This window comes from Leptodactylus fuscus, chromosome 10 (assembly GCF_031893055.1).
Source record: "Leptodactylus fuscus isolate aLepFus1 chromosome 10, aLepFus1.hap2, whole genome shotgun sequence".
Taxonomy (NCBI): Eukaryota; Metazoa; Chordata; class Amphibia; order Anura; family Leptodactylidae; genus Leptodactylus; species Leptodactylus fuscus.
This window is the reverse complement of record NC_134274.1, coordinates 5,091,967-5,119,241: the sequence shown is the minus strand read 5'-3', so window position 1 is coordinate 5,119,241 and position 27,275 is coordinate 5,091,967. Positions and strand designations below refer to the sequence as shown.

At 47.6% G+C, this 27,275-nt stretch overlaps 2 protein-coding genes across 2 annotated transcripts in view; one reads left to right on the top strand and one right to left on the bottom strand.

Moving 5' to 3' along the window:
- Positions 1-581: 581 nt before the first annotated feature.
- ITPRIP (inositol 1,4,5-trisphosphate receptor interacting protein) lies at positions 582-8,619 on the bottom strand. Its single transcript, XM_075257423.1, has 3 exons — positions 8,570-8,619; positions 8,336-8,484; positions 582-2,662 (listed from the first exon to the last, which is right to left on the bottom strand). The coding sequence occupies exon 3, from the start codon at positions 2,653-2,655 to the stop codon at positions 1,030-1,032; it is 1,626 nt and encodes a 541-aa protein (XP_075113524.1). The 5' UTR covers positions 2,656-2,662; positions 8,336-8,484; positions 8,570-8,619; the 3' UTR covers positions 582-1,029.
- Positions 8,620-15,588: 6,969 nt separating this feature from the next.
- Positions 15,589-27,275, top strand: part of CFAP58 (cilia and flagella associated protein 58) — a 47,654-nt gene continuing 35,967 nt past the window's right edge. The window contains 10 exon segments of the mRNA XM_075288005.1: positions 15,589-15,630; positions 15,632-15,658; positions 18,192-18,473; positions 21,321-21,469; positions 21,592-21,748; positions 23,445-23,639; positions 24,264-24,401; positions 24,677-24,836; positions 25,151-25,233; positions 27,009-27,200. Coding sequence (XP_075144106.1) covers positions 15,589-15,630; positions 15,632-15,658; positions 18,192-18,473; positions 21,321-21,469; positions 21,592-21,748; positions 23,445-23,639; positions 24,264-24,401; positions 24,677-24,836; positions 25,151-25,233; positions 27,009-27,200 — 1,425 coding nt within the window.

Here is a 27,275-nt window from a genome sequence, read left to right as displayed (position 1 = left end):
ATGACTGGGTTGGAGGATCTCCAGGGTGACAGGGTAATAGATGACTAAGGGGTGTGTCGGGGGAGGGGATGGGTAGAGGGGTTTAGCCTAGTCCTTCTCGTACAATCCCAAAGAAGAGTTACCATAGTCAGTACACACAGGACCTCGTAGTTTGTAACGTAGGAATGGCACCAGGGGGCACTATGGGAATATGGCGCCGTGGTGATGCCATGCAAGTGGTGGCGCCATAAGGTGATCCTCTGGTCACTATTCTGATGGAAACCTTGGGTCCTGTCATCATGTGGGTGTGATGAGTTCCACCTACCTAAAAATTGTACAGACCACATACCCCCTTCATGGCAGTGGCGGCACCTAATTGCAGTGGCCTCATGCAGAATAATGTCCTCACCATAATGCAATAACTATTTAGGAATGAGGAACATGACCAAGAGATGAAGGTCAAGTCAAGGTTGGCTTAGCCTCCAAGTTACCCAGACTGAGCATTACTAAGATGTGGAAGAAAAATCAGTCCATCCCAGAGAGGCCCCACCATGCAAATTATGGGACTTACAAGATGTGATGCTAACGTCTTGGAGTCCGATATCTCAGACACCTTCAGAAGTCTAGCAGAGTCCAGGCTGGTGCAGGTTAGAGAGGGGGGGACCATACAATAAGGTTATGGCTGATCAATATATAAAACCAGGGTTGGTTTGGTCCATCAGAGGATCCTCCAGTGGGTCCAGGTGCAAAAACCATACCAATCCAGCAGAAGACACCGAAATTTGGGGTTGCTGGATGGTAGACCCCCAGTAATCCAACACTATATAAAACAGGTCAATATTTGTCATCTACAGGGGGGACGATTGTATGATATAATGTAACAAGTCTCTATAGTAACAACAATTTATACAAAACTATACTGATCAGTGCTGAATTGTTGGGCTCAGGTCCATCGTACAAAATACAATATTTTATTATAAAATAGTCACTAAATTCTGAAGACCTGAGCTCATCCTTGGAGGAGAACATGGCTGAGAGCTGTAACTGTGGTCAGTGCGGTTTCTTGCCATTTCCATTGGGCAGGTGTAGACTGTACTCATTGATGACCACCGTGGCGTTCCTCAGCATCTCGTAGAACATGGACAGAGTTTTCTGATAAAGATCCCTGTTTAGGACAAAGGATCTGAAAAGGTTAACAGGTTCTGCTACCCGAAAGTCTTCAGGAAGGTTGACGGTGTCTGGAAGTTTTCCATTTCCAACCATGAAGTGGTAGAGCTTCTTTTCTAAGAGACTTTTCTCCAAGCTCTTGAACATGTCTCGTAAGCGGTCCTCCAGCATGACATTGCCCCAATCTGAGTGGGGTCGACTAAGCAGAAGATGCATAAGGACTGTTTTTAGATGGTACGTGGTGAGACCGCTCGGTCCAGTTATGTGACACTGCTTGGAATGGAGGAAAGTCATTATTTGCAGGCAGCTGAGGTGGCACGAGTTGTCGGGGAGTTTTTTTGCAAAGTCCTTGAGGAACCTTCTCTCGTAGACGGCAAAGGACAACATCCAGTAGGTACTGGAGGAGACTTCACGGGTCCTGCTTGGAAAATGGGAAATAAAATACAAGTCTGAGTCCTCATACTGAACCACAGGACTTAGGTTGAAGCTGATGACTTTTCCAGACTTGAATTTGACTCTCAAAGCCCCCGGAGAGTCCAAGTGGTTGAAGGTCAGCTCGAACTCATACTTGTGGGAAATCTTGCTCCATGCTTTCGTCACAGCCGTTTGGAACCATTTCATGACCTGGTCAACGTCCAGGCTATTGGTGTTTCTAGAACACAGCAAGTTGAGATCCTTGTTCACTTTTTTGTTGTCTGAATTGGGTGGATGGTGGAGAAGACATAACATGTCTTCTCCAAGTCTTTTCTTATCACATAAACAGCTGGAAGGTTCATCGCCTGGGCCGCAGACAAGAATCGTTCCGTAACTTTGTTTATCTGGACCAATGGATGGATCGGAGACCCACGTCTGGCACCTGAAGTGATACGGTTCTGGAGGTGCAAATGGTACTAGTAGGTCACACATCAACGGCCGGTTCACCCTCCAGTTTTCATACATGCTCCCAATGCAGATACTATCTTCAACCTCCATATCGGTATCACGGTTGCTAACACTTCTCAACGCCTCCAGCAGGTCATCTGCAAAACCTTCCACAAACTCTCTGCTTCTCACTGCATCATGGGTGGTGGCTCGGATGTATTGGTCATGAAAGATGGTCAGCATGGCCTTGTTGGGAAGAGGGACGCCATGACAGTTATTTCCTATGAACACCTGATCATCCTCCTCTTTGCTTTGCTCATGGGAGTTGTTGTCCTTAAAGTCCTGTCGCCATACTTCAATCATCAGAAATATGACCATAGACACCGTACTCCAGAAGTCCCACCCTGGGCCACCTTCTGGCTCCTTGCTCTCTGTCTTGATTTCATCTTCTCCTTGTGGCTCCTGATGAGATAAAAGTCTCTCCAGTTCCAGCTGCTCTTTCTTTAGATTCTCTTCTCTCTCCCGTAATTTCTCCACAATAAGGTCGTCATTAGCCGGAACCGAGGTCTCGTTATTTGGGAAGAGGAGCGGATGGTTGACGATTGCAGTCACCACCACCAGGCACACCTTAAATATCCCAGCCTGCATCGTGCTCCTAATAGGAAGAGAAGGGAAGGATGTTATTTATCAAGATGTATAGAATGCACAAGATAGAATATAGAAAATAACACACAGAACATGTAACCTAGAAAATAGAATACAGAATATATAATAGAATATAATATGTAGAAATGAAATCCAGAATATATAATCTAGAGATACCCCAAGTATCAGCCTGTCATTATCCTGTACCCCAAGTATCAGCCTGTCATTATCCTGTACCCCAAGTATCAGCCTGTCATTATCCTGTACCCCAAGTATCAGCCTGTCATTATCCTGTACCCCAAGTATCAGCCTGTCATTATCCCGTACCCCGAGTATCAGCCTGTCATTATCCCGTACCCCGAGTATCAGCCTGTCATTATCCCGTACCCCAAGTATCAGCCTGTCATTATCCCGTACCCCAAGTATCAGCCTGTCATTATCCCGTACCCCAAGTATCAGCCTGTCATTATCCTGTACCCCAAGTATCAGCCTGTCATTATCCTGTACCCCAAGTATCAGCCTGTCATTACCCTGTACCCCGAGTATCAGCCTGTCATTATCCTGTACCCCAAGTATCAGCCTGTCATTATCCTGTACCCCAAGTATCAGCCTGTCATTATCCTGTACCCCAAGTATCAGCCTGTCATTACCCTGTACCCCGAGTATCAGCCTGTCATTATCCTGTACCCCAAGTATCAGCCTGTCATTATCCTGTACCCCAAGTATCAGCCTGTCATTATCCTGTACCCCAAGTATCAGCCTGTCATTATCCTGTACCCCAAGTATCAGCCTGTCACTATCCTGTACCCCCAGTGTCAGTGTGTTATATACATTACAGTATAATATTGGGGTTTCCTGGTGGACAGTGGTCCATTATGCTGCTTATAGTATATTATACAGTTCTCTCCATGCTGTAGCTCCACATTATTTAGAGCAATGGCGGCTTCCAGAGCTTTGCATGTAACTCGAGCGTTACTCTCGTCTCCCATCCGCACAGCTGCAGGAAGCCGCACTACACCCTGCACTTCCTAAGTGCCACTTGTACAGAACATAACAGCTCCTTGGTCTGGCTCCAGGAAGGGAGAGGCTCAGACAATGGCAGGTTTCTGCTGCACTTTCACTAGTCACCTCTGTACCTGAAGGAAACCTATATGAGGGGAGGCTACACATATGGGGTACATATATACTGTCCTATGGGCTATGAATGCACCACAAGACCCAGCCAGGATCATAAATCCATCCAGTACCAGACTACAAGATAACGTCTCTAGAAGCCGCCGCCTGATCTCACCAATTACTAGAATCCTAGGAGTACAACCTATAAATCCTAGGAGCAATGCGGTGACAGACGTGACGGGATGGGGCCTGTAAATGGCGGATTATCTGTACAAATAACTCCTGTCTAATGATGGAACTGCGGGATTAGCTCATAAACACAGCCATGTGACTACTGCATAGCCGGCTACTACTGGGGTCACACCCCTCTGTGCACCCACACATTCTTACCGACTAACCCATCTGATCCTAACCCATCTGATTCCGGTAGAGTTGGATTTTTCCTCTAGTCTGCAAGTGCACTGGGGGAGGAGCCTGATTTTCCAGGTTTGTCTGCAGACAGTGGTGACACAGACCGAGGCTGGAAAGGTCGATCATGGCCAAAGGGGCAGCAATTCTAGAAGAGAACTGAAGCTCTTGTGGCTTTCTATAGGGAAATCTAGCAAAATCTGGCCCCGCCTCCAGTGCACTTGCAGGCTGATTTGCAACGATGATTATCTCTGCAGTGCTTCGTTGAATTGTGGCCACTGTAGTAAGTTTCTGCTCCTATTAAAGGCCCCTACATGGCGCTATTATTATGTCACACAGCAGCGGCATCGATACAATGTATCAGGGTTGGTAAGAATGTTCAGTCTACAGTATGCGTTGCGCTAAAAAAAAATCACATGACCGCTGCATCTAACGTGCAGGCAGGTCACATGATATGTGCAAGTGTAGCTTCAAAATCTCAGCGCGGCCCGTGTCGAACCTCCAGAAAATCCAATCCCGAAACAGCCAAAAATCTTATCAGGCAGGAGACCCTGACTCCAAAAACAAATGGGGCGACCAATCACCGCAGGTTTAAAAATGAAAGCAGAGCTCTGATTGGTCGCTACCAGCATCTAGTGCCTTTGTACTTGCAAAACTTTGCACATTGGGGGTTCACACTTATCATATAGTTGGATTGTATAAACCGGTGAACTGGAGGGGGGTACGGCGAGAAAAGGGGAGACGTTACCTGATCGCCGCGGCGTCTAATCTCCCGTCTGCTCGTCTTTACTCTCCGCAGAAAGATACATTAAATATTCCGGTCTGTGCCCCAGCGCACAGTGTAATTATCAGGGTGTGGCCCCGTCACCTCCACCCAGATACATAGACAACGATCTGACACCTAGAAGACAGGTAGACGCCCCTTAACCCTATGGTGACCATAAGGGTGCATGCACACAGTGCAGATAAAACATGCATGCAGATTGTGCAATTTCTTAATTTTAAAGGTGAAACTAAATGATCTGGTAAGTTTCACCCATAAAAAAAAAAAAAAAATGCATCAAAACTTCAATGTGTGCATGACCCCTGCAAGGTTTTGGGGACTGGACTTATATTGTGATCACTTGTCCCTCCAGTGTATATAAGATAGACAAATCCCTGCATGTGGCTCCCTGCTGACCGGGCGATTCCTTGTTCTGTGCTGCACCTTTGTTTTGATGCCGCCTGGGATTCCTGTGTGAAGATTAGCAAAGTGATGGATTAGAGATTCCTCTCCGGTCTCACAGAAAATGGTGGAAACCAACCCACCCACCTACCCTAGTTTTCTTTTTTCAAAGACGCGCCACATCCCCTTACTCTCTACACTTCCGTGAATTTGGGCAGAGAACGGGGAGAGCCGGAGAGCAAGTTATATAGGAAATGTGCGCCAGATCCCGACCAGTGTAGATTCTGGCACATGGGTTTGCACCGAGATTATTAAGAGGTTGGAGACTTTGGATAATCCAAGTGCACCTGTCACCAGTTACGGCCATTTTGAAGACTGGCATAGGAACGACCAGTCTTAACAAATTGCCCCGGTACCTCTTATAACAGCAGCCTGTAGGCCCCTCTTTTACATTATGTAAGTCTGTGCTATCCGTATTCTGTCTTCACCTGTAGATTGCTCTACTGTTCTATACACTGGATACTGCTGCCCAGTATGTGAAACACAATCCCTCCTGAGAAAGGGAGACAGGGTGGAGATAAAGATGGGGCAGTGGACATAAAAGGCATGTCTTGTAATATAGGGAGGAGGAGACTAGAAACTCCCCTTAAAGGGATCCTGTCACATGGATAATGCAGTTCTCTCTGCAGGCAGGAGGAGGCAATGTATATACGGTATATATATATCTCAGTGTGATGTGCAGCTCAGTCTATACATGTGAGTAGGGTTGGGTGAGGTTGATCTGCAGTAGCAGGCACAGTCACATTCATTGGGACACCGCCGTGTAGTGACCTGCAGCGAAGCGTTGCAATGCTCCAGCACCTGCACTTTTGTTCCGCTGATCCTGACTGATCATAAACTAGACCCGGGCATTGTCCATAGAAGGCTCCCTGCCCCCCCCCCCCCCCCCCCCCCCCCAACCAGATCAGGAAGGAGGAGCCAGACACGGTTGAGTGGGGTCAGACATTTTGCAGGTGGCCCCCTCTATAGGCGATATTAGTGGTGACACAATGGAATTATTAGCGCGGTGACATTACTTACACTGCTCACTTTCCTTCCTTCCTGAGATAGATCACCCTGCAGGACATGGCAGTCAGCGGGAGACCTCCCCATTCACATGATATCAACAGTACAGACATGCGGTGCTCCAAAAACACTTCACTCTTAAAGGGCTAGTAACCTTAAAGGGACTTGTCCATGTATCCAGGCTGGTTTGTGCTGCTGTTGTATTGCCTGCACTGATACATTGTAACAAGTCGGGGTGTAACCAGGAATGTTTCCACTCGAGAACCTCCCCCACCATAGTCTTCCTCCACTGGGGCTTCCTGTTGGTGGTGTCTGCCCTGGGTGACCTTGTGTGACATCATAACTATATTTCAGTCAATGGGTTCCAGTTATGTAAGATATTGTGACATCATAAGGAAGTTTAAATCAGAAAATAAATTCTATGACATCACAAGTCAGGTAAGCTACTATGTTTCAGTGAGTTGCTGTGATATCACTGTCTGTCAGGTAAGGGACTATGACATCACAAAGAAAAGCATCTATGACATCATCAATAAGTTGCTTGTCGGTTTCCGTCACCTGAGCTATTGTGATATCACAAGTGTGAGATAAACTGCTGTGACATCACCAGTACGTATGAGTCCTGTAAGCTGCTATGACATCATACCTCGTGTCGGTCATCACTGTGACATCACATATGTTTTCAAATATCATCAATGTCTTTCATGCTCCAGTGACATCACAAATGGATTTCAGGTTAGAAGAATATGTGACATCACTTGTCTTTCCATCAGATGGGCTGCTGTGACATCACAAGTGGTTTCAGTCAGTTAAAGTGGTTGCACAGAACAGCGCCACACGTGTCCATGGGTTGTGTCGGGTATTGCAGCTCCAGTAATGTAAATGGGGCTGACCTGTAATACCGCACACTACCTGTGAATAGACGTGGCGCTGGTTTGGGAAGCAAGCAACTATGTATGTACTGATAGTAACTTGTACGGGGGGGTGTTCTGTGGTCAGTGCTGTCCCATATGAGTGATAGGAATGTCACACTTATCAAATCTGATAGCTGTACGGCAATGGGAGGATTGTAGAATTACCATCCCTTTAAGAAAGCCTGCCAAGCTGCTGAGGACGGAAACCGTATCAGCCACCATGACAGGAAGAACATGCCGGCAGGCGTTGTGGCGGGTATGGCTATCACACGCTACTAGTCAGTGCACGGCATGGCGCCATCTATCCCTCATGAATCATTCACATCATGCCCCCCTTATAGCAGCTGGCCTCTGGATAGTGGTGCAGGTGCCAACCTTGGCTGCGGGCCCTGCCATTCACACCATGCCCCCCCCCCCATCCAGCGCTGCACTGACCCTGAATACTATATGAATGTGAACTGTCCGACAAATACTGTGATCGCTTTACAAATGTCAGTCTTCACTGCAACACTTGCATTCTATTCACGGTCCATATTACAGCACTATAGGTAGGGGAATGCTCCTGTGCATGGATGTGGAGAAAGAAAATGTGCATCAAATATATACAATACTGCATGATGATGTCTTCGGTATAGCAGTGCCGAATCTGCGTCTGCAAGCTATGCAGCTACTCCCCTTATGTTACCGTAACGCGATGTCGCGCACTAATCCTACCGCAGCGATACGTCCCATGTGTCATCCCAGGACACAGATGTAGCGGTGCTGAGTTTGTCAGGTGGTCGTTGTCAGATTCTCCATCACTGACGACCTTGATGGAAATTTCACAAAGGCTTCAGGAGACTCAAAATGGTGTCTAAGACCATAAGCGGCCCGCAAGCTATTGGTGCATTTCCCCTTTAAAGAAAATTTTTGTAACTTCCTCTTTAATTGGGTCTTTTTTGTCCCCACACAGCCTCAGTTCTACATATAAGAGTTAATAGGATGAAGATGTTCGCTCGCTCGCTTGTGCACTTACTTCTCCCGGGGGCTGCAGCTCAGTCCATGGTCTCCATGGGGGTCGGGGCCCTGGGGGCGGCTGTGGCCCTTCACCGTCCGCTCTTCTTCTTCTTCTTGCTTGTTGCTTCTCCTCCTTGTTTCTGTCTCACAATTTCCTGAATGTCATCACTGACACACACACAAAAAAAAAACTTGCTCAACTTTTTACATGGTCCCTCTTAAGGTGGACTGACAAAGTTCCCGCACCCTTTACCTGGCGCCACTTTAAGACGTCGCCTCTGCTGAGCGCCGCCTTAAGAGATAACCCCTTCATGACTGGAGAACTTTTATATACATCACCTAACGCGATTCCTTGCCTGAAATGATTGTACAATGACCATTATAGTAAAGTAATGGCGCCCAGGGAGCGAGTGTAACGCCGCAGGGCGAATAGTCACAGTGTGAATAGGTACAAGCCAACGCCTACTGTGCCATATACTATACCAACCTCCTAGACCGCTCGGCCGGGCTCTGCCATACTGTCCCGGGGCCGCTGAACGGACATCACCCCGGTGCCTCCTTAAATCTGGCGCACATCTGTACTAGAGAGCAGAGAACAGGCCCGGCTGTGTCTAGACAGACCCCGCTTTGTAAGAGGCGCCCAATGATGGGAACTCTGCACGGCTGGGAGACTAAGGGTTAATAAGGGAGCATTGGGCCTCGCGTTTAAAGACACAGTACCCATTTTCTATTGACACGTGATACGGCGGTGGCGGCGAGACCTTTTAGTCTGTCCCTTTTTAGGAGCTTGTAATAGAATTCTCAATACAATTTGCAACTTTGTATCACTCTTAGGCCGTAATCCTCGCACTTTTCACGGTCGGAGTATGCAGCCATTCATGTCACCTACCAATTCAGACATATTGGGTTTTTTGTCACTGCGGGTCTGTGCAAAAAGTGCAGCACGCTTATGTTTCACTGATTGAAGATGTCAATGCAAGTCTATGGGTCCGGGTAAAAAACGGATGGCGTCAGAAAGGGAAGTAAAAAAAAAAACGGAATGCACATGGACAGCGCGCGGTTCGTAAATGAGCGGGGTAGGGGGTTGGCCGTGATATTCCAATATGTGTGAATATGGCCTTAGGCACCATTCACATCTCCGTTTGGGAAACCCGCGGACCCTATACACTATAATGGGGTCCATATGGTTTCTGCTCGGTTTCCTGCACGCAGCACTTTTCTCTCCACATATTTAGTGCGGAAACCACATGGACCCCATTATAGTCTATGGGGTCGGCAGATTTCTCAGGTAACCACTTTTTAATGCGGTTGCAGATGTGAATGGAGTCACACGAGGGCCCAGGGGTCACTAGTTGCATTTGCAGCACCCTCAGGGTCACAATGTAATTCCATTCGTAGGGAGACACAACGATCGCCGCGTATCCTTCAGCTGATACATTTATCGCCCTGATACATTGTAACAATCTATTTGATATGCTTGGCTTGGGATTAGATCACACAAGAGCTCAAAACTGCGGGTGAAGAATCTGCGGCGTTCACCGACTGTCATTTTACGCAGCAGATTTAACCCTTTCAATGAGCTCCTGTAAAATCTGCCGCCGTTCCGCCGTAAAATCCACAGGCAGATTTGTTTTCCATTGAATGGATTTCCCTCCCCCAATTATTACAGGGCAGTGATGCCGAATGTGCACAGTTGGGCAGTGAAATGGTTAAACTACTGATATGTGCCTCTATAATGTACACAGGAATGGTCTGTATATAGTGGGAGAGGGGCCGGTGTCTGTATACAGGAAGGCAGATATCAGCATTGTATAAATATGTGCCCCCCCACCCTGCACATGTGACTTTCCCATGGTGTGGACACGCGTGCACTGGGGAATGTTGTGTTATCACATAGACACGCCTGGAATGTGGCTGCTAGACAGGGCTTATATAGGCATGTATATACATCTATATATATACAGCAGAGCTGACTGCACTGGATATATCAGGGTCCGGGGTGCCCCACTTATATTTACTGCATAGGCTCTCCCCTCCTAGTCCAATTACCATGATATACAGTAGTCCTGATATAGGGTAATTTGTAAAATTGCAGTACCCATATCCTCCTTTAGGTGGCGCTGGTCATTGTCCTTATGATGCCTGCTTCCTCCTACAGGTGGCGCCGTCTGTATCCACTGCATTTCATCTTAAGATCATTATGAGACTCAGCGCGCCCGAGAGGAGGAAGTGGAGACTGACAAGGGAAGATGTGACTATAATACAGAGTGTAGCGGATGAATACAAGGAGGATGAAGGGATATAATAGTGTCATAATGAGCATTAATCATACCCCCATATAGTGCTAAATAGCACCAACATATATTGTCCACACAATGCTGTCATCTAGAACATACATAATAGTACCATAGCGTGCCTATATAATAGTGCTACACAGTGGTCACATACAAATAGGACCATACAGTGAGCAGGCATCATACTGCACCTATATAATATTCCCATGTAGTGGACTGATCCAGTACTTTGGTTCAATAAAGGTTTCCAATCTTACCTCACAGTCTGTAGATAATACTGCCATACTGTACTGACATGCAGTGAACACATGGAAGTATCATAGTGCTCAGGTAATAGGGCCATATGATAGACTTAGATATAATAGTGCCATACAATTCCCAGTGATCAGTGAAATCACTATAGGGGTGCACAGATGGGCCATGGATGTATAGCAGCAGATGTATAATAGTGTCATACAGTGCTCATATTGTAATACCTTTAGTATAATGCCATACAGTGTCCACGTGATAAAAGTCCATATAATAGTGCCATAGAGCGCTCACAACATAGTTGTGTCATATAGTGCCCATATAATAGTGCCATATAGTGCTCACGTCATAGTCCATATACTAGTGTAACACACTGCTTACATCATAGTAGTCCATATAATAGTGTCATATAGTGCCCATATGGTAATAACCCATATAATAGTGGCATACAGTGCCAACATGGTAATAGTCCATATAATAGTGCCATATAGTGCTCACGTCATAGTAGCCCATATAATAGTGCCATATAGTGCTCACATCCTAGTAGCCCATATAATAGCACCATATAGTGCGGACATCATAGTAGCCCATATAATAGCGCCATATAGTGCTGACATCATAGTAGCCCATATAATAGCGTCATATAGTGCTGACAACATAGTAGCCCATATAATAGCGCCATATACTGGTGACCTCATAGTAGCCCATATAATAGCGCCATATACTGGTGACCTCATAGTAGCCCATATAATAGCGCCATATACTGGTGACCTCATAGTAGCCCATATAATAGCGCCATATTGTGCTGACCTCATAGTAGCCCATATAATAGCGCTATTTAGTGCTGATAACATAGTAGCCGATATAATAGCACCATATACTGGTGACCTCATAGTAGCCGATATAATAGCACCATATACTGGTGACCTCATAGTAGCCGATATAATAGCACCATATACTGGTGACCTCATAGTAGCCCATATAATAGCGCCATATAGTGCTGATAACATAGTAGCCCATATAATAGCGCCATATAGTGCAGACCTCATAGTAGCCCATATAATAGCGCCATATTGTGCTGACCTCATAGTAGCCCATATAATAGTGCCATATACTGGTGACCTCATAGTAGCCCATATAATAGCGCCATATAGTGCTGACCTCATAGTAGCCCATATAATAGCGCCATATAGTGCTGACCTCATAGTAGCCCATATAATAGCACCATATAGTGCTCACATCATAGTAGCCCATATAATAGCGCCATATACTGGTGACCTCATAGTAGCCCATATAATAGCGCCATATACTGGTGACCTCATAGTAGCCGATATAATAGCACCATATACTGGTGACCTCATAGTAGCCCATATAATAGCGCCATATAGTGCTGATAACATAGTAGCCCATATAATAGCGCCATATAGTGCTGATATCATAGTAGCCCATATAATAGCGTCATATAGTGCTGACAACATAGTAGCCCATATAATAGCGCCATATACTGGTGACCTCATAGTAGCCCATATAATAGCGCCATATACTGGTGACCTCATAGTAGCCCATATAATAGCGCCATATTGTGCTGACCTCATAGTAGCCCATATAATAGCGCTATTTAGTGCTGATAACATAGTAGCCGATATAATAGCACCATATACTGGTGACCTCATAGTAGCCGATATAATAGCACCATATACTGGTGACCTCATAGTAGCCCATATAATAGCGCCATATAGTGCTGATAACATAGTAGCCCATATAATAGCGCCATATAGTGCAGACCTCATAGTAGCCCATATAATAGCGCCATATACTGGTGACCTCATAGTAGCCCATATAATAGCGCCATATTGTGCTGACCTCATAGTAGCCCATATAATAGCGCCATATACTGGTGACCTCATAGTAGCCCATATAATAGCGCCATATACTGGTGACCTCATAGTAGCCCATATAATAGCGCCATATAGTGCAGACCTCATAGTAGCCCATATAATAGCGCCATATACTGGTGACCTCATAGTAGCCCATATAATAGCGCCATATTGTGCTGACCTCATAGTAGCCCATATAATAGCGCCATATACTGGTGACCTCATAGTAGCCCATATAATAGCGCCATATACTGGTGACCTCATAGTAGCCCATATAATAGCGCCATATAGTGCAGACCTCATAGTAGCCCATATAATAGCGCCATATACTGGTGACCTCATAGTAGCCCATATAATAGCGCCATATAGTGCTGATAACATAGTAGCCCATATAATAGCGCCATATAGTGCAGACCTCATAGTAGCCCATATAATAGCGCCATATAGTGCTGATAACATAGTAGCCCATATAATAGCGCCATATAGTGCAGACCTCATAGTAGCCCATATAATAGCACCATATAGTGCTGACATCATAATAGTCCATATAATAGCGCCATATAGTGATCAGGAGGGAACCGGATAGTCTGGGCATGGTGGGGTAGTGGCTCGGCTTATATACTGCGCGCTCTGAACCCAATTCAGAGTGAACTATGGAAATCTAAGAGACAGGGACCAGGACCCTCCCCCCCGATATTTGGCGTCGCCCCTCTTATCACTGGGTGTTCCATGGCCGCCTCCCTCGCTTCCTCCCCGGCTTCCTGTCTCTGGGCCTCGTGTTGCCCTTTTCTTGGCTATTTTTGTCCTCAGGAAGCTCCAATGGTGAACGGCGGCAAATATTAATCACAGGAGGGGGTAGGGGGGGGTGTGCGGCTGCGCCCCGGGCCAATGAGAGCGGCGACCGCCAAGCCAAGGATTTATGGTCAGAAATAACCGGTTTGTTTCTGTAATTACATGTGAAAAATGTATCCGAGAAAACAAAGCGAAGAAAAAAAATGTGAAAAATCTGGAAAACAAACCCGCGGCCGTCTGTGCGCGGTGCGGAGAAATGACTCAAAAGATGAGGAAACGTAAAAATAGCGAGGAGGGGGCGGAGAAGAGTCAGCGGCGCGGCACTGCCATCTAATGGCACCCTGGGGAACTGCAACTGAGGACAACTAGGACCAGACTCCTCTTATTGGGGCATTTACTATCATGTGGCGCCCCCTTCCCTGTCACTAGGGTAGTGCAGCCTGCAACAATGTAGCTATAAGGGGATGTAACTGTTATGTATCTACTCATCTGTGTATCTACGGCTATAACAAAAATTTTGGCCAACCCCTTTAAACAAGTAGAGGCAGCGCAATGACCCGTGACCGCAGGACCTGACTACATAGAAGGCGGTCTGTAGTCGGTGACCATTGGTTCTGACTTCTAAAACTTTACAGGGCTCAGTCACACAAAGACAACAATGAGGCCGGGACAAAGGCGAGCGCGGCGGCCATGGGCAAGTGACTCAGCCGCTCACTCATTAGAGCGCAGTATGGCGGAGAAGACAGGCGTTAACCCCTGAACTGCCAAAGGGACAGCACCAAACACAAGCACACTGCAATCTACCAGGGATACAAAGCGTTACAAGCCCAGCCGGCTGAATGCCAAGACTTTCCCTTTAAATCCAGGGCATTTAAAGGGGATGTTTGCATTTTAACTCTGTCACCTCCAGACAGCTCTATAGACCGTATCCGTTAACTCTTGATAGTGTAAACGGTAAATAGTTAACTATTTCCTGCCTGGTTCTTGCCCCCTACCCCAATCTAGTCCAGTATCTTATGCTCTATGAAGTGAAGTGATGAGTTATTGTCTGTCGGACGTTACCTGCGGGGTTAATAGAGAGGCCGCACAATCCTCTGCTGAGCTGGGATAACGGGATCACGTGACCCGGTAGGGGGACCGCACTGTGACATGAAGGTTTAGGATGGACGGACACGAGACAAAAAACTGCAAAAAAGAAAATACAATTAAAAAATTATCAATAATTGAATATAATATAAGGTTCTCAGGTTGTCAGACAGGTCAGGTTGTCAGGTTGTCATATAGGTCAGACAGGTCAGGTTGTCAGGTTGTCATATAGGTCAGACAGGTCAGGTTGTCAGGTTGTCATATAGGTCAGACAGGTCAGGTTGTCAGACAGGTCAGGTTGTCAGGTTGACGTTCAGCACATACATGTAGGTAATGCACCTGAATTTTTTTTAATCCAAATTCCCATTCAGCAAAGGGGGTACAAGGACCCCCCCATATCCAGTGCCGACCACAGCCCCCCCACGCCTTGTCACATGACCCTCCTCTAGATGGCGCAGTTCACACAGGAGCAATCAGTAGGTTTCTCTATATTCCTCTGCAGCCAATGTTACATCATGGCCTTGAACGGGTTAATGGTTTGACCATTTGCATTGCAAAAGAAGGAAGCCAAAGCGAGAGCCTGCAGTATATACTGACACCACATCTGCCTTCACCTAGTACACAGATATATACCATGTGACATGATGTGACGTCACAGACCCCTGCTGTACACTGCAGCACTGCTCACTACTGTATACACTCAGGGGTCAGGACATAGATTATACACCACTGACTACCAGACCTTCCTGTAGTCGGGGGAGGGGCCTCTACAAGGGGGAGGGGCGTGTGACCTGCATTAAATATGAATGATAAAGGAAAGGATCAGCCTATACACGGCCACACTGAGCTTCTATATGGCGCCCCCTGCTGTTGTCAGGGCGCAGTGACAGATCCGAGCGGCACAAGGTGCAGATCACGTGATACTCCTCTACTCACGTGACCTCCAGCCTGCCGCTGTCTCTCTCTCTCTGCGCATGAGCAGAGCCCGTTGCCTGGATACAGAAGGACGCGCATTGGACACAGCCGGGCGGCATCATGGCGGAGGTGAGAGGGGGCGCCCTGGGGTCTGGGGGTGTTGTGGTGGGGAACTACAAGTCTCAGCATGTCCTGGCCCGCCTGTAATGGGAGATTCCAGGCTCATGGTGCGGCATTTGTACGCCTTCAGTCACACGGTGCAGCTTTTATTAAATTGTCAGGACGTGCGGGGTTTTTTCTAAGAGATATAGATGAAATAAATCCATAGACTGAACCATCGATTCATGGAAAAAATGACTTATTTGCGGTGACCTTGTCTAAGGACCTGTGCACACTGCGCAGTTGGTTAAACGTCACGCAGTTTTGATGCAGTTTTTGATTTTTCCAGGTGAAATAAACGGTAACTTGCCTTAGTAGTGCAGGTCAGTGAATGTGACCGGTCTGAGGGGTCAGGAGCGTGCGCCAAACCCACCAAAGCCGCTGCACGTGATCCCGCTGTGTGCAGGCGCCCCTAGTGGCCGGCGTTAGTCATCCCGGTCACGCCATTGTGCAGCTTTACCATAAATCATGGCCGATTATTGGGTAACCAGGACAACCGCGCCGCCAGGAACTAAACCAATAACAGACACTACGAAAACTGCGCTGCATCTCGGCTCTGTGTGTGAACACAGCCTAAAACCTCCTGCACACGACCCTAGTGGATATTACTGTCCGCAAATACTGATCTGTAATCCGCGAAAAAAAACATGTCAGTGGTGACCTGTACCCAACATTACATAAGAGGAGGGGCTGCCTGTCTACTGAATAAATGATCCTGGGGTGATGTCATAGTCTCTAAGATGATGTCATGGTCTCTGGGATGATGTCATTACTCCTATGAAGATGTCATGGTCTCTAAGATGATGTCATGTCTCCTGGGATGATGTTGTGGTCCCTAAGATGATGTTATGACTCCTATGAAGATATCATGGTCCCTGGGGTGATGTTATAGTCCCTGGGATGATGTCGTGAGTCCTGGGATGATGTCATGGTCCCTAAGATGATGTCATGAATCCTATGAAGATGTCATGGTCTCTGGGATGATGTCATGGTTCCTAAGATGATGTCATGACTCCTATGAAGATGTCATGGTCCCTGAGATGATGTCATGGTCTCTGGGATGATATTATGGTTCCTGGGATGATGTCATGACTCCTGGGGTGATGTCATGGTCCCTAAGATGATGTCATGACTCCTGGGATGATGTCATGGTCCCTAAGATGATGTCATGAATCCTATGAAGATATCATGGTCTCTGGGATGAAGTTATGGTCCCTGGGGTGATGTTATGGTCCCTGGGATGATGTCGTGGTCCCTAAGATGATGTTATGACTCCTATGAAGATTTCTTGGTCCCTGGGGTGATGTCATGGTCCCTGGGGTGATGTCATGAGTCCTGGGATGATGTCATGGTCCCTAAGATGATGTCCTGACTCCTATGAAGATGTCTTGGTCCCCGGGGTGATGTCTTGGTCCCTGGGGTGATGTAAGTTCAGCTCATTGGTCAGGTCAGCCAAGGATCAGGTCATGACTTGTGATTATGAGACGTCATACAAAAAGAAACCCCTCGCAGTATAATCCTACCTGGGCCTTGTGTAGATGAGGCAAAACAGACAGAAGCAGCCCAAGATTGGCAAATAACGACAAAGAAATAAAAACTCATAACAGAAGGTTTTAGTAAATATTTAAAATAAACAATAAGTAACAGCAAAACAAATGGTAGAAGCCGAGCCCCTCAGAGAACATGTACTGCCATATCTGACCAGGCAAAGGAACAATAGCAGAATAAATACACTGCTGCTCTGATGTTTAAGTGGCGGCCATTTTCTTGTGGCCTATGGGCATGCGCGGTCAGCTCTGCCCGAGGCCTAGAAGTTTGACCGCCAGCGCTGGAAGAAGACGCGTGAAGACCCCGTTCCTGAAGAAGATGAAGGCGGTGCTGGAGAGTTCTCTCGCAGCATTGGGAACGCCCCCAGTGCTGCCAGAGAACTCATTTGTATATTTTATACACATGACCACAGTCCAAGTGAGTCCTTCTGTTCTACCATATGTGATGACCTCACTCGGTGCAGGGTCATTGGTATAGAGGGCGATGACATCACTGGGTGTCTCTGTATCCTTCGCACCACACATGGTCAGATTTTCAGATTTTGCCAAGGACAAGAGCAGATCCCAGCAGAGAGAGGTCACAGGACCCATCGTGATAAAGGGCCCAGAGGTTATAGATCTATCGGCGCCCCCTACAGCTGTACTACTGGAGAGATGGAAGTCCAGGTGCACATCTGGGTTGGAGTCACTGTAGGAGACTTCGGAAGAAATGATGACGTGGCCCTCGCTCCAATAAGATCTTGTAGGTCTTATGTCCCTTGTGGGTGTCTGTAGACTTCACTGACTGCAGTGGAGATAAGCCCGCTCCTGTGTGGTCAGGCCAGGGACCCCGTCCGTCCGTCAGGTCCCATCTCCTTGACCCTCGGTGATAGGATCTTCCCATATGGGAAATCTTCTTCAATGTTTCACTTGCTGTTTCCTCCAACCAGTCATTTTTCTTCCTCTTGTTCTTGAAGGAGAAGCCGGAGAAGAGTCTGATGGATGAGAACTCGTTTGAGGCCCTGGAGAAAGACTTCCAGGAGGTGCTGAACGAGCTGACGGGAGACAAGAGTCTGGAGAAGTTCAGGATGGAGTATGAGAAGGTGCACAGGGTCATGAAGAAGTCTTACGAGAACGAGAAGAGACTGATGAGCAAGTGCCGAGAGCTCAACGCCGAGATCGTGGCCAACTCTGCCAAAGTCGCCACCGCCCTGAAACTGTCCCAGGAGGATCAGTCCACCATCGCATCACTGAAGAAGGTAACGGGTCCTGGGGAGGAAGAGAGAACAGAGTGCGGGATAGGCTTAGATACACCCGACTGTCTGTATCACATATATATACATGATGAGGGGAGATACAGTGGTTAGCAGAAGGTATTGCACATCAAAGGATTAGATACACAGCTCAGCAGGGAGTATCACACAGGATAGGATTAGATACACAGCTCAGTATACAGTATCACACATGAGAGGATTAGATACACAGCAGGGAGTACAGGATAGGATTAGATACAGCTCAGTATACGGTATCACACAGGATAGGATTAGATACACAGCTCAGTATACAGTATCACACAGGATAGGATTAGATACACAGCTCAGTATACAGTATCACACAGGATAGGATTAGATACACAGCTCAGTATACAGTATCACACAGGATAGAATTAGATACAACAGCTCAGCGACTGTATTATTCACTATTAGATTAGATACAGCAGCTCAGCAAACATTACCACGCATGCTAGGATTAGATACAGCAGCTCAGCAGACATTACCACGCATACTAGGATTAGATACAGCAGCTCAGCAGACATTACCACGCATACTAGGATTAGATACAGCAGCTCAGCAAACATTACCACGCATGCTAGGATTAGATACAGCAGCTCAGCAGACATTACCATGCATGCTAGGATTAGATACAGCAGCTCAGCAGACATTACCACGCATGCTAGGATTAGATACAACAGCTCAGCAGACATTACTACACATGCTAGGATTAGATACAGCAGCTCAGCAGACATTACCACGCATGCTAGGATTAGATACTGCAGCTCAGCAGACATTACTACACATGCTAGGATTAGATACAGCAGCTCAGCAGACATTACCATGCATGCTAGGATTAGATACAGCAGCTCAGCAGACATTACCACGCATGCTAGGATTAGATACAGCAGCTCAGCAGACATTACTACACATGCTAGGATTAGATACAACAGCTCAGCAGACATTACTACACATGCTAGGATTAGATACAGCAGCTCAGCAGACATTACCACGCATGCTAGGATTAGATACTGCAGCTCAGCAGACATTACTACACATGCTAGGATTAGATACAGCAGCTCAGCAGACATTACCATGCATGCTAGGATTAGATACAGCAGCTCAGCAGACATTACCATGCATGCTAGGATTAGATACAGCAGCTCAGCAGACATTACTACACATGCTAGGATTAGATACAGCAGCTCAGCAGACATTACCATGCATGCTAGGATTAGATACAGCAGCTCAGCAGACATTACCACGCATGCTAGGATTAGATACAGCAGCTCAGCAGACATTACCATGCATGCTAGGATTAGATACAGCAGCTCAGCAGACATTACCACGCATGCTAGGATTAGATACGGCAGCTCAGCAGACATTACTACACATGCTAGGATTAGATACAGCAGCTCAGCAGACATTACCACGCATGCTAGGATTAGATACGGCAGCTCAGCAGACATTACTACACATGCTAGGATTAGATACAGCAGCTCAGCAGACATTACTACACATGCTAGGATTAGATACAGCAGCTCAGCAGACATTACTACACATGCTAGGATTAGATACAGCAGCTCAGCAGACATTACTACACATGCTAGGATTAGATACAGCAGCTCAGCAGACATTACTACACACGCTAGGATTAGATACGGCAGCTCAGCAGACATTACTACACATGCTAGGATTAGATACAACAGCTCAGCAGACATTACTACACATGCTAGGATTAGATACAGCAGCTCAGCAGACATTACTACACATGCTAGGATTAGATACAGCAGCTCAGCAGACATTACAACGCATGCTAGGATTAGATACAGCAGCTCAGCTGACATTACTACACATGCTAGGATTAGATACAGCAGCTCAGCAGACATTACCACGCATGCCAGGATTAGATACAGCAGCTCAGCAGACATTACAATGCATGCTAGGATTAGATACTGCAGCTCAGCTGAAGGAATTGTTCACTATTAGATTAGATACAGCAGCTCATCAGGCAGTATCACACATGATGGGCTTAGATACAGCAGCACACTGCCACTGGACAAGTGAACACGACTCCCATCACCCATCTTTTACATTGGGAGCCGCTTCTCATTCACCTGTCTTTTGTCTTTTGCCATCTTTGTATTTGCGTCCTCCTGACTCGCCTCACTTGTTACCCCGCAGACTCCTCCATTTTAGGGCCGTATCGCGCCGGCAGCGGGAGACGTTTATTTCTTCAAGCTTTTTCTTATTGTACATGGAAATTATTAACTTGTTTCTTTGGAGATGAAATCTCCCCCCCCAATCATCTCCCCTCCCCCACATTCTGTAATTGTATGTATATTCAGGTACCCGTGTGCGGCGCGGCGGGCTCAGGTGATCTGAATGTTAATGTCGCCGTCCTCACCCGTATTACAAGAGACTAATGAAACCTACAGGATATGAAGGCGACGGCCGCTCACGAGACGAGCCCGCCGCAGACATGGGATTCTTAATTCTGATGAAATTCAGTTGTTACCGAATACTTATCGGAGGAAATCACCGCTGTAATGGCGGCGATCATTATCCCGCTCTCCTGAACATCGCCATAGTAATTGCGGTGGATAATCGGATGCGGTGAAATAATGGCGCGATCAGGAGAGATTACAATCAAGGAAGATCAATGGAGAAGGGGGCAGAAACTTAGGGAACCTCTTCTGAAAAGTAATAGAAGTATCTGTGAAGGAGACTCCCCGGGCCCCTGGGGGCCACAGGCCAGTGTGACCAGTCTCATATCTTATACAACGTGGACTCTTCACTATTCATCTCATCCTTCTGCTGTGTCTTGTGTCTCAGGAGATAGAGAAGGCCTGGAAGATGGTGGACACGGCCTACGAGAAGGAACAGAAAGCGAAAGAAACCATTCAGTCCCTGAAGGAGGAGATTAACAATCTGAGCAAACTGGTGGAGCAAGGCTCGGGAATATCCATGGGCCAGGAGTACAGGTAAGTTCTGCAGCAGCTGTGCCGCCATATCAGTAGCGTCCCAGAGTTCCTCCACGCTGTTGCCGTGATTTTGGCAAAGTGAATTAACCCTTAGTCTCCTCTAACTCCTCCCCCGTCTACAGTCTGAACGATCTGCTGAACATGAAGGAAGATCTGACCAGGGAGCGGGACCAGCTGCTGTCCGAGGTGGTGAAGCTGCGAGAGAACCTCATGCAGGCAGCCAGTAAGCAGCAGGAGACCGAGAGGTTAAAGGAGGAGGCCGAGCAGAACATAGCACAGGTGAGGTCTGGCGGGTATACATTCCCTGACCACAAGGGGGCAGAGTACTAATCCTAACTAACATTATACTGGACAGAGGGTAACTTACTGATGGTGAGGTCTGATATACATTGCTCCTCTAGCAGTGGAAGGCGGCGAGTCCAGTGCTCGGAAATTTGACATTCATCATTTTTGCACAATATTGTGTAAAATTTAGCAAGTTCACTCCATTCTTACCACTAGTCCACAAGTAAGGTGGTATAATACTAATACTAACCTGCAGTGTCCGGAGGGCGGTATAATACTAATACTAACCTGCAGTGTCCGGAGGACGGTATAATACTAATACTAACCTGCAGTGTCCGGAGGGCGGTATAATACTAATACTAACCTGCCGTCTCCGGAGGACAGTATAATACTAATACTAACCTGCAGTGTCCGGAGGGCGGTATAATACTAATACTAACCTGCGGTGTCCGGAGGGCGGTATAATACTAATACTAACCTGCCGTCTCCGGAGGACAGTATAATACTAATACTAACCTGCAGTGTCCGGAGGGCGGTATAATACTAATACTAACCTGCCGTCTCCGGAGGACAGTATAATACTAATACTAACCTGCAGTGTCCGGAGGACGGTATAATACTAATACTAACCTGCAGTGTCCGGAGGACGGTATAATACTAATACTAACCTGCTGTGTCCGGAGGGCGGTATAATACTATTACTAACCTGCGGTGTCCGGAGGGCAGTATAATACTAATACTAACCTGCCGTCTCCGGAGGACAGTATAATACTAATACTAACCTGCAGTGTCCGGAGGGCGGTATAATACTAATACTAACCTGCGGTGTCCGGAGGGCGGTATAATACTAATACTAACCTGCAGTGTCCGGAGGACGGTATAATACTAATACTAACCTGCAGTGTCCGGAGGACGGTATAATACTAATACTAACCTGCCGTCTCCGGAGGACAGTATAATACTAATACTAACCTGCGGTGTCCGGAGGGCGGTATAATACTAATACTAACCTGCCGTGTCCGGAGGACAGTATAATACTAATACTAACCTGCCGTCTCCGGAGGACGGTATAATACTAATACTAACCTGCTGTGTCCGGAGGGCGGTATAATACTATTACTAACCTGCGGTGTCTGGAGGGCAGTATAATACTAATACTAACCTGCAGTGTCCGGAGGACGGTATAATACTAATACTAACCTGCTGTGTCCGGAGGGCGGTATAATACTATTACTAACCTGCGGTGTCTGGAGGGCAGTATAATACTAATACTAACCTGCTCTATCCAGAGGGCGGTATAATACTAATACTAACCTGCTGTGTCCGGAGGACGGTATAATACTAATACTAACCTGCTGTGTCCGGAGGGCGGTATAATACTATTACTAACCTGCGGTGTCTGGAGGGCAGTATAATACTAATACTAACCTGCTCTATCCAGAGGGCGGTATAATACTAATACTAACCTGCGGTGTCTGGAGGGCGGTATAATACTAATACTTACCTGCAGTGTCCGGAGGACAGTATAATACTAATACTAACCTGCAGTGTCCGGAGGGCGGTATAATACTAATACTAACCTGCGGTGTCTGGAGGGCGGTATAATACTAATACTTACCTGCAGTGTCCGGAGGACAGTATAATATTTATAATACTAATTCTACAAGAGCTGCATCTTCACCGCTTCTAGTTCCAACAAGAAATCCAAGTGCGCCAGAATGAAGCGTCCCGAGAAACCCGTAAGAAGGAGAAGCTGGAGAAAGATCTGAGGAACGTCCAGAGTGATCTGGAGAACAAACAGAGCGAGATCCGGAACTTACAGCAGACGCTGCAGAAGAACAAGGAGGAGCTACAGAAACTGGAGCAACAGCTGAAGGAGCACAAGGTGAGGGGCCCGCAGGTGTATGGGGGGTCTGCAAAGATTAAGGGGTGGCCCTGGACTGGGATATTGATGTCCTATCAATATCAGATCAGGAAATGATTTAAAGGGGAGGGACTTAAAGGGGTTGTTCAGGAATATACTATTCATGAGCTATCCTTAGTATAGGTCTTCAATAGCAGATCGTTAGGGGCCTGAATCAGTGAGACTGTATATTAATCGCTTCCAGAGGGGGAAGGAGACTGACTGGGGACTTACTTAATGAGTTCTCCCAACTATCAGAGGAGTCGTTACACTGTGTCAGGGCAGACGATCCTCTGTGAGCTGAACAGTAGCAGCACGATGTATAACATAAAGCCATATACCACCAAGAAGTAAAGATATGGCTCCTTTAAGAGGGTATAATGACGTGGCGGTTGCTGTTGATAAACTAATGTCAGCTATTAGCGCACTAATGACTACAAGCGCGTCAGTAATTACAGCCAACTGCGACTACGAGATTACAGCGCGGACCCGGCGCGACCCCCGCCCTACAGCTGGCAGCGCCCATCACCACCTCACACATAGACAGGCGGCCTCCATGTTGGTGAAATATTTATCCGCCAGATGGCCGTTCTATATTTCTTGCAGATCTTGAACGAGAGAGTAACCAAAGAACTAGAACAATTCCAGATCCGAAACGCCAAACTGCAGCAGGAGAACGAGCAGAACGGTGTCAGCAATGAGCAGCTGACCCAGGAGAACCAGCAGAAGAAACTGGAACTAAAGGTAACCGCACCGCCGGATCAGCCATACCCCGGGCTTTGTTTTTGGCATTTTATTCTCTTTTTAATTTCAACTTTTCAAGTCCTTGACATTTCAGTCATTATTCTATAGGCGATGTATAGTTTTGGATCCTCGGGGGCGGAGCTACAGGTGTAGGTGGAACTATCACTTGCTTCCTTATTTTAATGTATTTCTTTATTTGTTGGTCTTGATTGTCATTTGTCACTCAGTACAGTTCCATCTCCTCATCTTGTCTCCTTCCCTCTTCTCATCCACAGTTTAGAGAAGACGAGATCAGTCAGATGCGTCAGGAGATCGCCAAACTTTCCAAGGTTAGAGAATCCATACAGAGGAAATACAGGCAGATGGAGGAGCAGAAGATGGAGGTGGAGCAGCAAAGGGAGACGCTGAAAAACCAGATAACAGGACTGGAGAGAGGTAAAGCGGCGCCACACACAGGGCTATACATGTCATGGTAACCTGCTCCGGTATCGTGGACATTACCAGCAGGCTCGGACTATAATGGGGCCCTGCAAGCACATGGACCACATTATAGACTAGGGGGTCCGCGTGTTTCCGAGCACGTAGTGTATTATAAAGTGGCCAAGCCAGACATTACACCTGACCCGGCTCTTTCACAGCAGTATTTTCGTTACAGTGGGCCGACCCAGTATTGTCCTACGTATAGGGAATCTGTATACTGATAGTGACGTGTGAGCGGCCTGACACTAATGATACGTCTCTATCCCCAGAGCTGGAATCTGCAAAGAAACAGGCGGAACTGGAGAAGAAAGCCGTAGACGAGCTGATGAGAGAGAGGGACAAGCTGAACAAGGTGAGCGCTCCGTTACTGTGGAAACACCAAGACTGCTCGTAACGTTCCTAGATAATAGATGAAAGGAGAGACGGACGGCTGCAGCCTGTACTATGGAAGTGATCAGCAGAACGGGACAGTCAGCGGGATATAGAAGACCAACGTTTGTGGACGTCCAGTTATTAGAAGTGTTGTCAAATAGGTCGTCAATATCAGACTGGGGAGAGGGGGCGAAGAGCAGCTGAAATCTGCACAGTGTATGGATACAGATGAAACTTTGAAAAATTCCAGCAATCCACGGTTTTGTAAAACTAAACGTTTTTAATTTTTATATGGAGTAAAAGTTAAGTTTTACAAAACCGTGGATTGCTGGAATTTTTCAAAGTTTCATCTTATATTCACCTACCACAGTCGGGTGTTTTTGTCCAACCACATCTTTAGATCCACGCTGTGTAACCAAGTAGAGCGTTATTTTTTTCTTTTTTGTATGGATACAGATGGCTACATACATTGTTTAGTTCACCCTGGCATAGCCAAAACCCTGCAAATGATCACACGATTATACAGGCTCCTCTGTCGGGTCCTCTTCCTCCCTCCCCTCTGCTGGGTCCCCTTCCTCTGTCCCCTCTGCTGGGTCCCCTTCCTCTGGGCTCCTCTGTTGGGTCCCCTTCCTCCGTCCCCTCTGCTCGGTCCCCTTCCTCTGGGCTCCTTTGTTGAGTTCTCTTCCTCCGGGCTCCTCTGTTGGGACCCCTTCCGCCGGGCTCCTCTGCTGGGTCCCTTTCCTCCTTCCCCTCTGCTGGGTCCCCTTCCTCCGTCCCCTCTGCTGGGTCCCCTTCCTCCAATCCTCTATGGGGTCCCCTTCCTTCAGGCTCCTCTGTTGGGTCCTCTTCCTCTGTCCCCTCTGCTGGGTCCCCTTCCTCCGTCCCCTCTGCTGGGTCCCCTTCCTCTGGGCTCCTCTGTTGGGTCCCCTTCCTCCGGGCTCCTCTGTTGGGTCCTCTTCCTCCGTCCCCTCTGCTGGGTCCCCTTCCTCCGTCCCCTCTGCTGGGTCCCCTTCCTCCAATCCTCTATGGGGTCCCCTTCCTTCAGGCTCCTCTGTTGGGTCCTCTTCCTCTGTCCCCTCTGCTGGGTCCCCTTCCTCCGTCCCCTCTGCTGGGTCCCCTTCCTCTGGGCTCCTCTGTTGGGTCCCCTTCCTCCGGGCTCCTCTGTTGGGTCCTCTTCCTCCGTCCCCTCTGCTGGGTCCCCTTCCTCCGTCCCCTCTGCTGGGTCCCCTTCCTCCAATCCTCTATGGGGTCCCCTTCCTTCAGGCTCCTCTGTTGGGTCCTCTTCCTCTGTCCCCTCTGCTGGGTCCCCTTCCTCCGTCCCCTCTGCTGGGTCCCCTTCCTCTGGGCTCCTCTGTTGGGTCCCCTTCCTCCGGGCACCTCTGTTGGGTCCCCTTCCTCCATGCCCCTCTGCTGGGTCCCCTTCCTCTGGGCTTCTCTGTTGAGTCTTCTTCCTATAGGCCCTTCTGTTGGGTCCCCTTCCTCCGGGCACCTCTGTTGGGTCCCCTCCTCCATCCTCTCTGTGGGGTCCCCTTCCTCCATCCCCTCTGTGGGGTCCCCTTCCTCCGGGCCTCTCTGCTGGGTCTCCTTCTTCCTGGCCCCTTTGCCGGATTCTCTTCCTCTGGGCCCCTCTCTTGGGTCTTCTTCCTCCATCCCCTTTGTGGGGTGCCCTTTTCCCGGGTCCCTCTGTCGGGTCCTCTTGTAGATGGAGGAATAAGCATCAGCTATGCTTTCTTCACCTGTCTCCGTTACTTCTAGGACCTCCTGAAAGCAGATAACGCCACCCAGAAGCAGCTGAAGTTGGTGAAACTCCATGAACAGTCAAAGAAGAACCTGGAGGAGGAGATCGTCAGCTACAAGGAGGAGGCGCAGAAACAGAGGAAGATCATCTACCAGCTGGAGAAGGAAAGGGACCGCTACATCAACGAGGCCAGCGAGCTGACCCAGAAGGTGGGATCCTGCTGCCTCGTCTGATGCTCTGCAGATAAGGAGCATGGACTCGCCCATATAATGTATGGTAACCCT

Excerpts from the sequence above, each read along its gene's own strand:
- ITPRIP (XM_075257423.1), bottom strand. The coding sequence starts at position 2,655 with ATGCAGGCTGGGATATTTAAGGTGTGCCTGGTGGTGGTGACTGCAATC.